This window comes from Lipotes vexillifer, unplaced genomic scaffold (assembly GCF_000442215.2).
Source record: "Lipotes vexillifer unplaced genomic scaffold, Lipotes_vexillifer_v1.1 scaffold814, whole genome shotgun sequence".
NCBI classification, from domain to species: domain Eukaryota; kingdom Metazoa; phylum Chordata; class Mammalia; order Artiodactyla; family Lipotidae; genus Lipotes; species Lipotes vexillifer.
Genome location: NW_006784081.1, coordinates 604,397 through 616,133, shown reverse-complemented (window position 1 = coordinate 616,133; position 11,737 = coordinate 604,397). Strand labels below are relative to the sequence as shown.

Below are 11,737 nucleotides of genomic sequence, written 5' to 3'. Positions count from 1 at the left end.
CATTCCTCCAGCCTCACATCAGCCCATCCCTTGGCCAGCAGTAAACCTGCTTCCCACCAGCACAGCCTGTGGGAAGGGCCAGCAGGCTGACCCAGGGCCACCCAGAACCTTACCTGACGTTCCCAGTCCAGTGCCAAGCCCAGCCCACTTGGTCCAGCAGGGCCACTGCTGCCACCTGGGGCTGTTTAAATGCAAATTAACTCAAATGAAACTTGTAGCTCCTTACTGAATGGGCCACACTGAAATGTCCAGAGCCACAGTCAGCTGGTGGCTGCCTCTGTGAACAGAGCAGGCAGCACTTCCCACCATTCTAGAGTCTGCCAACCAGCACTGCTTCAGGCTCCCGCCTCCAGGAAGGCTTCCCAGACCTCTGCACTAGCCAGGCCAGCCTGACAGCAGGGACCCCTGCATGTGGGCATGGCCTGGCTACTGCTCCTTCTCAGGTCTTCTCACTGCAGCTTCTCATACCTACAGGTCTAGGTGGAGGGAACTGTGGACTGGTCTCAGGATGCTCCCAAGGAACCCCACTCATTGGCCTGGGTCCAGCTGGGGGCATAGGTTGCTGCTGGATCGCATGTGCATCTCCTCCCTCTGAGGCCATGGGCCCTGGAGCTGTTGGGAGGGGTGGGGATCTGAGAGCTGGAAAATCAGCAGACATGGGGGTCCCAGACCCTGTTTCCCAGCTGCTGCCAGGCCAGGGGTTGTTTCCTGTTATTCTCTCCTCATGGCCTCCTCCCTTCCCAAAGTCAGAAGAAGGAAGCTGCCCCCATTCTGGGCACCCCCCACCCTGAAGCCCTCCACGATCTCCCTGAGCAGCCGGCGAGTTGGCTCCAGCCATGGAAACAGATGAGAATGAGACAAGGCCGTTCTGTCTGATCCTGCTCCAGCCGCTCCCCTGGCCTGGCTCTGCCCCTATAACGACCTGGGTGGGCCCCACACAGCCCGAGGACCCCACCAGACAGTGAAGCAGGGGTGGGGAGGCCTGGGCTCAACCCATCAGCCTGCTCCAGAGCGCAGAAGATGGGGGGTGAGGGTCGATGGCTTTGCACCCCAGTTCAGCTCTGCAGCCTCATGGCCATACAGGCACTGAGAGGATTTTTTTTTTAAGTAGTTAGGTGAGCATTAAGTGCCAAGTTTAGTGGTTGGGTTCCACCTCTGAGAGTTAACAGACTTGGGCATATTAGATACTATGTCATAGGTGGGAGAGGGACACCCCGTTAGGGTATCGGGGCTCAGGCATGAGATCATGGTTATGGTGGTTCAAAACATCAAGAAATTGGTGTTAGAGGTAGGAACGTGTATGACACAGAGGTTGGCTCCCCTAACCTGGGATGGCCAGTGACATCAGTTGGGAGGACATGACAGTAAATCCTAAGTCACCCCCATCGAAAGCTCACAAAACATACAGGACCCCAGTGGTCCATCCAGGCCCCTAAGTTCCTGAGACAAGAGCCTAATGCGTTAGGATCCCCTTCTGTGGTGACTGAGCTTTTAGTTAGGCATCTGCCTTCTAATATGGGTTGCATTGCATCCCCCCAAATTCACATTATGGAGCCCTAATGCCCAGGACCTCAGAACAGGGCTGTATTTGGAGATGGGGTCTTTAAAGAGGTGATTAAGGTCAAATGAGGTCACTGGGGTGGGCCCTAATCCAATACGACTGGTTTCCTTATAAGAAGAGGAGATGAGGACACAGACTCACACAAAGGGAAGACCATGCAAAGGCGCAGGGAGAAGACAGCTGTCTACACACCAAGGAGAGTGGCCTCAGGTGCTGACACCTTGGTCTCGGACTTCCAGTTTCCAGTACTATGAGAAATAGATGTTGTTTGGGCCCCCAGTCTATGGTATTTGTTACACAGGCTGAGCTGACTGAGATACCTCCCAGAATAGAGCCTCCATTTGCAGTTTTCCTCACAACTGGGATGCCCTTTTAACAACCCCTGGCTGATGGGATGTTGATTAGTTGGGGTTCTCCAGAGAAAGAGAACCAACTCGATAGAGATTTATTATAAGGAATTGGCTCACTCAACTATGGGGGCTGAGGAGTCCCAAGGTCTGCCATCTACAAGTTAGAGACTCAGGAGAGTTCTAGCCTGAGTCTGAATCTGAAGACAGGAGACCAGTGTGCTTGCTCAAACTGTCAGGCAGGAGTTCTCTCTTACTCCGCCTTTTTGTTCTACTCAAGCCTTCACCTGATTGGCCAAGGCCCACCCGCACTGGGGAGGGCTATCTGTTTTACTCAGTGTGCAGATTCAGTGTGAATCTCATCCAGAATCACCCTCGTAGACACACTTAGAATCATGCTTGCTCCGGGCACCCCGGGGCCCAGTCAAGCTGACCCATAAATGTAATCATCACTGGCAGTCTGGAGGGAGAATCACTTCTTTGGGAACCTCAGTCTTTGTTCTTAAGGCCATCACCTGATTGGATGAGGGCAACCCACATTAGGGAGGATGGTCTGCTTTATCAAAGTTCACAGATTGTCCATGCTAATCTCATCTAAAAGCACACCTTCACCGCAACATCTAGATTGGTGTTGGACCAACCCACTGAGCACGGAGACTCACAGCTTGACCCACATCTGACTTCCATGTCACAGACACGCAGCAAATAGATTTCTCCAGGAGCCCCTGGGCAGTGTCCTGTTCCCGTTGACCCAGCTGCCTCAAATTGTATCTAAACCAATTAGGAGTGGGGGACTGAGATGATAGAAACTGGACAGGCTAAACAGTATGGGGCAAATTATGGACCGATATCAGAACTGTGGTAAAAGAAGGGAGCAGTGGCTGCAGAGGCCCCAAGATCACGTGCCCCTGTGTGTGCGGGCGGGAGGGGTGCTGAAGGGCTTCACACGTGGCTAGGGGGCCCAGCGGACCAAGGCCAACAGAGACTCTCTATTCCACATGTCCTTAAAATGTGACACTGGCCCATTGAGAGGGATCCTGCAGGCCTGTGACTGCTGTGATGTGAAGTGATATGACTTTAGGGCTGATGATAAGAGTCAGTTGGCCTTTTCTGGGTCCTCTTGGGTCGCCATGCTGCAAGGAGGTCCAAACCACATCGAGGGACCCCAGCATGGACCCCCAGCTCGGTGAGTGAGGAAATCGTTGAGCCAGCCCTGGCCCCACCAGACACTCCCAGGCTGCAGCTACACCAGGAGCCCAACCTGAGTTATAGAGAGTGAGATCCTGATGTTGCTTTGTTCAGGAAGGGCCCAGAGAATGAGGTCCTGACCCCTTGAACTTGACCTAGAGCTCCCTCTCTGTGGATGGGGGGAGGCTTCCCTGGACACTGTCACAGTGAAATCCAGAATGTTCTTCCCCAAACATAAACCTGCCCAGGGTCTCCCTATCTGCTGGCTTAAGGCTTCTTTTCAGGCAGATGCTGAGGGCCCATGCCCCACCTTCCACCCCTTGTGGGACCCTGTCACCATCAAGTGTGCCTCATGGACTTGAGATGTGGGAGCACTGACCATCAGGATCGAGGCCAACCTCTGGGCCCTGCTCGGGGTGGACACCTGCCTTCCTCACCAGCCCTCTCCAGCCACTAGGGTGGTTCTGAACCCTAAAGTCTCCCACTATTCCCCACCTGGAATGCCCACTTAACTCCCTGAAGTCCTGATGTCCTCCAGGCCCTCCACTGGCTGCAGGAGGCTGCTCTCAGGGACACAGTGTGCAGGGAGGCTATGGAGGGGCCACGGCAAGGGTGTCAGCCAACAATAGTGCCTTGCAGATGTCCTTCACCAGCTCTGCCGCTCACTGCACCCAGTCACACTGATGGGAGCCAGGCATGGCTGGACAACATGTTCCCCACCACAGAAACCCAATATTCCTCACGACGACACTGCCAGCAGCACAGCCCCAAATGCAGGGATGCCAGTTCCATGGGCTTTCCTCTCTTGGAGAGGCGAGTGGTGAGTCCCTGATCTGGATCTGGATTGGCTTTCCTTCTGAGGCTCTGCTTCCAGCATTGACATCTGGGACTTCATGGGGGTGGGGCTTACCTGGGGGCAAGGCTCACCTTGGGGTGGGGTCACCTGGAACCTGGGATCAGCCAGTCAGACCCCACAAAGGAAAGGGACTCAGCCTGCATTCGGCATCTGACCAGAAGCAGGCTGGGTTGGGGTTCACCCAGGCTTGGGGCTTGGCCCTGGGACCCCAGAGAGGGTTTGCAATCTGGGAGAAGCTCTCAGGGCCTGCCTTGGGCCTGAGGGAGACAGCAGGATCACTGAAATCCAGACCAAGGTGGCTCCTTGACGGCAGCAGCTGTTTCCCCAACTGTGCTCACCTTTGCTCCCCACCAAAGCTACCACTACCGGCTTTGGTCAGCATCTGTATAATGCCAGGGCCTGAGACAGGACTGCCTCTCTGTCCTTTGAGCTACCACCTTGGGCTCTAAGCATGCAGGCCCGGCTGTTCTTGGTTCTCATTCAGCCATATCCCTCCCCTCTGGGCCGAGCCTGTTGCCTGGCACAGAGTGGCACTAGAGTGTCTCCAAGGAGCTGCAGGGGCTCAACCAGGGCCTTACTCCCCGGATGGTCCCTGCAAAGTGGTTTCCTCTCCCAGCCGTCCTAGAGCTGAGCCATGTGTCCCCAGAGGCCAGCGATGGACACATACACACACGCCTATATGTGTACTCACACATATGTGCACACACCACACTCCCACATACATACACAAGCACACACACATATTTATGCAGACATTCACACACATACACGTGTGGTTGTAAACGAAAGTTAGTTTTATTTCACTCCCTTCGGAGGCTGTGTCTGAATTGGAGAGGGGGCTGGAGGGAAGAAGCTGTGGTGGGAGCCTCAGAGCGCCTTCCCCTAGCATGGGCAAAGCCATTGCCCCTCACCACCATCCTGTTGGTCTGAGTGGTAAGGGGGCCCGATGTCTTTTCAGAACTTGAAGTATGTCCCAGAGGAAGGGGCCACACCAGGCCAGCACAGGAACTGGAGAGGGCATGGTCCCATCCACCCTGCGGCGCATGCGGGGCCTGAGCCCCAGATCTGCCTGGGCAGGGAACAGGAAGCAGGGTGCAGGTCCACCTGGCACTCGAGGCAGCTCATGCTTGGGGCCTAGTGGGGGTGAAGCAGGAGGTGGTACAGACCAGGGCTGGGCACAGGGGCCTCTGCCCACTGTGGTCTCTGTTTTCCCTTCTGTACAAGGAAGACCTGGCATTGCTTCCATCTCCGCAAGAACCAGAACCTGGGCTAGAAGAGTGTGGGTGCTAGGAAAAGAGCCCCATTTGCTGGGCAGGGAGTACTGTAGACAAGCACAGCACTCCCCAAGACCCAGGCCAAGCATCCCTGGGCAGTCGCACATGGGCTACTGCCGGGAAAGCGGGGCAGGAGGGGGTGGAGCTCTCTCCTGGAGGGCAGCCTTGTCCTGAGGTGGCCAGCTGGGTGGCTCTGGGAGGGTGGAAATGCCCCAGCCACAGCCCCACCTACCCATCAGGGCTTATGGATCAGAGCTAGGGACCATTCGTGATTCCCAGGCCTACCTTCTCCACCCTATCCTGGATGAAGATGGGGCTCAGGCAGGGAGGGGCAGTGATGCAGAGCAGGCTGGTGCCCTCCGCCCCCTCCCGAGGGGGATAGCAGCCACCTGAGGGGGAGGAGGAGGGTAGGTTGTGCTCTGCCCCTTAGGTGGTGTCCAGACCCTAGACTTCCTCCAGAGCCCTCCACCTCGGCCCTGGTGAGGAGGGAGGAGGGACAGCAGCCAATGCAGGCCTCAGATCCACACGGTGGTCTTACCCTCCCTGCTGCTGCTTGCACTGCCCTTCTCAGAGCCCATCCTGGGTTTGGCCCCTGGCCGGCCCTGGCCCCCGGCGGTGCCCCCCGACGTGGCACTGCCCGACCCGGAGGCAGGGGCGCCGGCCCTCGGGGGCCCCCGGACAGTTGCTGGAAGGCCAGGGCCTGGTGGGCTGTCGAGGTCCCCAAGCGACCGCCGGTCCTGCAGTGCCTGCAGCGCCAGGTTGGCCAGGTCCTGATCGTGGGTGCGTGTGCGCTCAGCCGCGCGCACCACCAGGCTGTAGTCTGGTGGGCAGGCCAGGCCCGAAGGCGCGGCAGGGAGAGCACAGGGCTGCTGGCGAGGCATGGGGCCAGGGGTGGCGGGCAGGGGGCGGTGGCTGCGCACAGCGTCTTGCGCGCTGCCCAGGCCCAGGTGCGCCATCTCACAGAGGTTGAGCACCAGGCAGAGGCAGCTGACCACGTACATGACCAGCAGGAAGACCGTCTTCTCAGTGGGTCTCGACACGAAGCAGTCGACCACGTGCGGGCAGGGCTGGCGGCTGCACGCAAAGAAGGGCGGCACCTCGAAACCATACAGCAGGTACTGGCCCACCAGGAAGGCCACCTCGAAGGCGGCCCGCGCCACCAGCTGGGCAACGTACACGCGCATTAGCCCCTCGCGCTGGATGCGCCGCCGCCCGTCATGCTGACCTGCCGGGCCTGGGACCCCAGTCAGCTTTGGGTCCCCTCCTGCGCCCTTGGCTGCACCCGCGTCCTCAGCCTCATCATCTTCGCCCAGGCCCTCGGCCGCCCCCGGATCCTCGTCCTCTTCACCCAGGCCCAGCATGGGCTCCTCTTCGCCCAGGTCTGCGGGCTCGGGCCAGCCCGGGTGGGGCGGTGGGGGCAACGGCAGGGGTGCGCGGGGCGCGAGGCGGCCTGGTCGGCGGCGAGAGGCGCGGCGGCGCTCGTCCTGTGAGGCGCGGGCCAGGCGGTGCACGGCATAGCCCAGGTACATTACGGAGGGCGTGGAGATGACCACAATCTGGAAAACCCAGAAGCGCACGTGGGACAGGGGTGCAAAGGCGTCGTAGCAGACGTTGTCGCAGCCCGGCTGCCGCGTGTTGCACGTGAACTTGGTCTGCTCGTCGGAGTAGATGGACTCACCGCCTACCGCCGTGAGCACGATGCGGAAGACCACCAGCACCGTGAGCCATACCTTGCCCACGAACGTGGAGTGGTTGTGGATCTCTTCCAGCAGCCGCGTCAGGAAGCTCCAGCTCATGTTGGTCATAGGGGCGGGGGATGGGACCTGCAGGCCATGAGCAGGAGCTCAACCTGGGGCGAGGGTAATGGGGGCAAGGGCTGGTGGGTTGGGAGGGTGTACAGTGGCACCTGGAGCCCCTCCAGGAGCGCCGCCCTCACCTAGGGTCCTGACCCTGCCCTAGAAGGGATCAGCAAGAGGCCGGGCCCTCTGCAGCCAGAGGATAGACCCTACAAGGACAGACAAGGGGTCTCCTTCTCTGGCTGAGCACATACCCTTGCTCCCCCCAAAACCCGACTCTAGGTCGCTGTGGCCTGGAGCAGGGCCAGCCCTCCTGCCATCCCCCAGCTCTCTAGGAAAGCCCAGTGCTGTGCAAGCTGTGTCCCTTACCCAGCCTCTGGGGACCTCACCCCAGGCCCTGAGAGCCACAGGGAGTCCACTGGGTGAGCTGCCTTCGTAGGGCCAACCAGAAAACGGACCAGCCTCACTGAGAGTCTGGCCCTCACCTCAGATGCCTGCTCCCACCTTGCAGCACCCAGGTTGCTGGATTCCTATTTCCAGCATGCCAAGGGCCCACCAGGGGCTGGGCCTGCAGCCTGCCTGGCCCCCCAGCTCCTCAGCCACTCCAGTCCCCCATCAGTCCACAGTTCTCCAGGTCCCTAGACCCAGTGGCCCTCAGCCCCCAGCCTCCTAGTCTAGCCTTCTCATCACCCCCTAATCCCATCCATACCCAGACCCAACGGCTCTGTCAGCCCCTGTAGCCCCCAGCCCCATCAGTTCCAGATGCCCCAACAGTGGGCCCCCGCTTCCTCCACATCCTGGACAGGGGCTGTGGTCCCCCTGTCTCCACAAAGGACCACTGCCGTGCTGTTTGCGCCCCCCCCACCCCTGCCACTGGTCCAGCTGTATGTACCAGGGGCTGAGGCCTACCCTCCAGGCTGCTCCTCCCTCTTGTTCCAGCACTCCCTTTCCCTCTGCACATCCTGGCTGTGGGTGGGGGGCGGTGAGCCCAGGTGTCTGTTCAGGGTGGCACCATGTGCAGCGAGGCCCACAGACACTGTAAGGCACACATACAACCACACTCGGGCACCTGTGACACTCGGGAGACAGCCATGTGGACACTTACCACGTCCCAGACCAGTGCTCCTTCTAGATCAGCTACCCCTGAGTGAGCCTGTACCTAGAAGGGGCTCAGTGGGCAGGACCACACACCCCTGTACCCCTGCACCTCTAGGGAGGGGGCTGCAGCCTCCTAATGCCCACCCTCCCTCCTCCACACCAGTACCTGCTCCTGGGTAGTTTGGAGGCAGAAGACCCTTGAGTACCTGATGTTTTGGGCCCCCTCCTTCTGGAACAGGCCTGGGAGGCAGCGTGGGCAGGTGTGGAATGGAACAACAGGGGCATTCAGGGCTCTGGGCGCTCTTTATGGAGCTGGGGCCTCTCCCGGGGCAGGGGGTGGGGGCAGGAAGAGGGGGCAGCCGGGGTTCCTGGGGAAGTGACCCTATTTCCTCACATCTGTGTGCAGCGCCCCTCTCATAGCCACACACATGCAAACACTCACAAGTGCACATGCAAATACGTTCACTCAGACACACATGTGCATACCTATGTATACACACACTCACATGTGCAATGCACTCATGCACAGGCACACACATTTATAGGTACACAGATTGGCACATGCCCAGCCCTTCAGGGCCATCTTTGATATACCTCTGCCTCAAGGAGGAATGAGCATGAGGGTCTTGATGTCCTCAGCTGGCTGTGTTTCCTCAGCTCTAACTTCAGCTCTCTTTCAGGACCTGTCCCCAACCCTGACCTCGACAGTCCCACATTCCAGGAGGCTGAGGCCTATAGTCCCACCATGCAGGAACCCAGAAAAGGGATGGCAGAGCAGCCCCCACTTCTCTCCCCTCCAAGATGGAGCCCAGTGGAGAAATGGGAGGGAGGGTGGGGGTGCCAGGGCAGTCCTGACCCCTTCTGTGTGGTATTTAACAACTGGCCCTCGGTGGAAAAGCCTTGGTGTAGTGTTTGCTGACTCCCGTGGTGTAAATGCTCCCACCAGGTGCATGACCAGCTCGAGGAGACACGCACGGGGGCGGGGAGTGGGGGCTGAGGGCAGGGCTCTTGAGACCAGCTCTAGCATGGCACTGGGTGGACCCTGCCCTGGGGTGTGAAGGATGGTACTTTGCCCTGGGGGGCTGACCTGGGTGCAGTCAGAGCACCCCCCCCCCAGAGATAAGTCGTGTGGAGAAAAGAGGGTGCAGGCCCTGCAGGCTGTCAGCAGGAGGGGACAGCCTGGGCAGCAGGAAGGGTGAGCAAACCTCCTCTCTTCCTTCCCCCTGTGTCAGTGGGGGAGCTCAGGCACCCTCTGGGTGTGGAGCAGAGGCTCTGGCTCTTCAGACCCAAGGGCCCATGCCTGTGTGCTGCGTACATGTGTGTGCGGGGCCTGTGTCACACACGCAGTCACGGCGGGGTCATTCCATGGTCAGGGGGCTGATGCTGACCAGCCATGGCCTGGAGGAGCCCAGGCCCTCAGTGCCATGCGCAGGGGTCCCCCAAATCCAGACTTCTGGTGCCAGCTGCTGGATCGGCACATGGATGCCAGCAGGCACAGCAAACCCCAGAAGACCAGACCCAAAAATTTCCCTCCAAAGCGTCTTCCTCTCAGATGGGCTTATCCTGGACGGCTCTCTGCTCAGCACCCCCTCCGCTTCATCAGCAAAAACCCTGAACTGGACTCCGCCGGGTCCTGCCACTCCCTGGGCCTGCCTCGCTTCTGCCGAGCACCTTAGGAAGCCCATCGACCTGTGCTCCTGAGACTCCCCCGGACTTTGCAGTAAAATGCCAAGCGCACCTGGTCCCAACGCACCAGCACCCGCATTCTGCTCCCACACAGGCGGAAACCACCCCTGCTGGGGCTTCTACTACGCCGCAGTCCCACGAGCGTCCACTCCCCGCCCACACTCCCGCTCCACCCCACCCCACGCTGAGCCCTGCCCCCTGGTCCTGCCTCTCCACCCGATTGCCTCTGAGGCCAGCCTACCACCCTGCTATTATAGATTGGTTTATAGATTGTTGCCCAAGGTAGAAAATGTATGAGACCCCACTGACACAAATGATACAATAACTAAATGGGGGAGAAGGGAATTCTGAATAATTCATGTAGTCACTGTGACCTCAAGGCGGGCGCTCTTCCAGAGAGCACAGCAAGGAGGGAGGGAGGAGTACAACCTGACAGACATCACCTCAGGCAGGTGGCCGAGGTCCCCACCTGCAGGGAGGAGCCAAGTTGAGAGCACAGACCTTGCTGCCCCGGGAGGCTTCTTCCCAAACCCTCACTGCAGGCGATCATGAGATACATTGACACAAGTTCCAGGAGGAGCTTTCACAAACTACCTGACCTTCAAAATGCCAAGGGCATCAGTAACTAGTGAAGTCTGAGGGAGTCACCCCCAAGAGGGACCAAGGAGACACGAGGACAGTCACCCCTCCCCCTGGGGACCTTGGGACAGCAAAAGGACACATGGAAAAGTGAGGAATCTTTGGCTAATGGCAATGTATCAATATTGGTGCACCAGTTGTGACAAGCACATCACTGCGGAACTGGGTTTGGGGGCAAATGAGAACTCTCCCTGGTCTCTTTATAGCTTCTCTGTAAATCACATGTGTTGTAAAATAAAAAACCTTATTTAAAATGGTTTCCTACTCCATCACTTCAAGTTCCCTCTCTGTCTTGTCCCATCTGGAACGTATTTCTCTGTGTCTGGAGGCTTCAAGCACAGAGCTGGGAGTTTTGCTTGTGACCTGTCCTGGGGCTGTGGGGTGCAAGAAGGACCCCAACACAGAGATGGGACAGTGGGAGGCAAAGGCCAGGCCCACGGCTGCCCAGTGCTGATGGGAGACAGCCAGTGGGAGCTTGGCTCTGGGCTGGGCCAGCAGGAGAGGAGGGTGTGTGAGGGGGTGCTGGCCCCTCAAGGAACAAGGCCCTGGCATTTGCTGGGACCTTTGTTCAGAGGGAATCTCACCCAAAGCTACATGTTAGAGCAAGTACGGGTGGGGGCCACTCAAGTGGGATCTAGGACGAGGTTTGGGGAGAAGGGGCCCAGGTGCACCTGGGTGTCAAGGTCTGGGAGGGGGCAGGCCTGGGAGTGTTCACTAAAGGGTGTGGGGTCGGGGGAGGGAGGGGTGACTGGGCAGGGTGCAGGGCACACATGGGGGATCCCCATGAAGGGGACTGGGGTCATCTTCACCAAGAGTTGCCCAAGGAGGCACCCTATTGGGAGGAGGGTGATAGGCAGGCACCATGGGCTCCAGTGGGCATCAGGATGACCTGTGCTGGGGTGAGCTGGGCCCTGCACACCTGGTTCTGGCACCAATGGAGTGGCTCCTGCAGGGGTGGGTAGCTGGGCTCTCCCCGCTTCAAGCCCCTTTCACCCCTGCGTCTGAACAAAGGTCCTGGACTGGTGGGGGGGGTGGTGGTCAGAAGCTGAGAACCAGAGGTGCCCAGTGCCTCCTCCTGTAGTAGTGAGGTCAGGGCCTGCCCAGCCATTTCCTTCCCATCCCTGGCCCAGCTTCCTCCCATGTGCCCCCTCTCATGGTGGGTGGACTTCCTTTGGCTGAGGTGGAACTGCCTGGCTGCCCCACCCCCACCCCCCCAGAGTGGAGTGCTCAGCTCACCGAGAGGACTGGTGGAAACCTTCCCTGGGAACCTGGGCATCTCAGGCAACCTCTTT

At 59.1% G+C, this 11,737-nt stretch overlaps 1 protein-coding gene across 1 annotated transcript in view; it reads right to left on the bottom strand.

Moving 5' to 3' along the window:
* Window positions 1-4,728: 4,728 nt before the first annotated feature.
* The window catches only part of GJC2 (gap junction protein gamma 2), a 9,940-nt gene continuing 2,931 nt past the window's right edge, over window positions 4,729-11,737 (bottom strand). The window contains exon 2 of the mRNA XM_007456497.1: window positions 4,729-7,049. Coding sequence (XP_007456559.1) covers window positions 5,742-7,031 — 1,290 coding nt within the window. The 5' untranslated portion in view covers window positions 7,032-7,049 and the 3' untranslated portion in view covers window positions 4,729-5,741. The remainder of the gene's footprint in view (window positions 7,050-11,737) is intronic.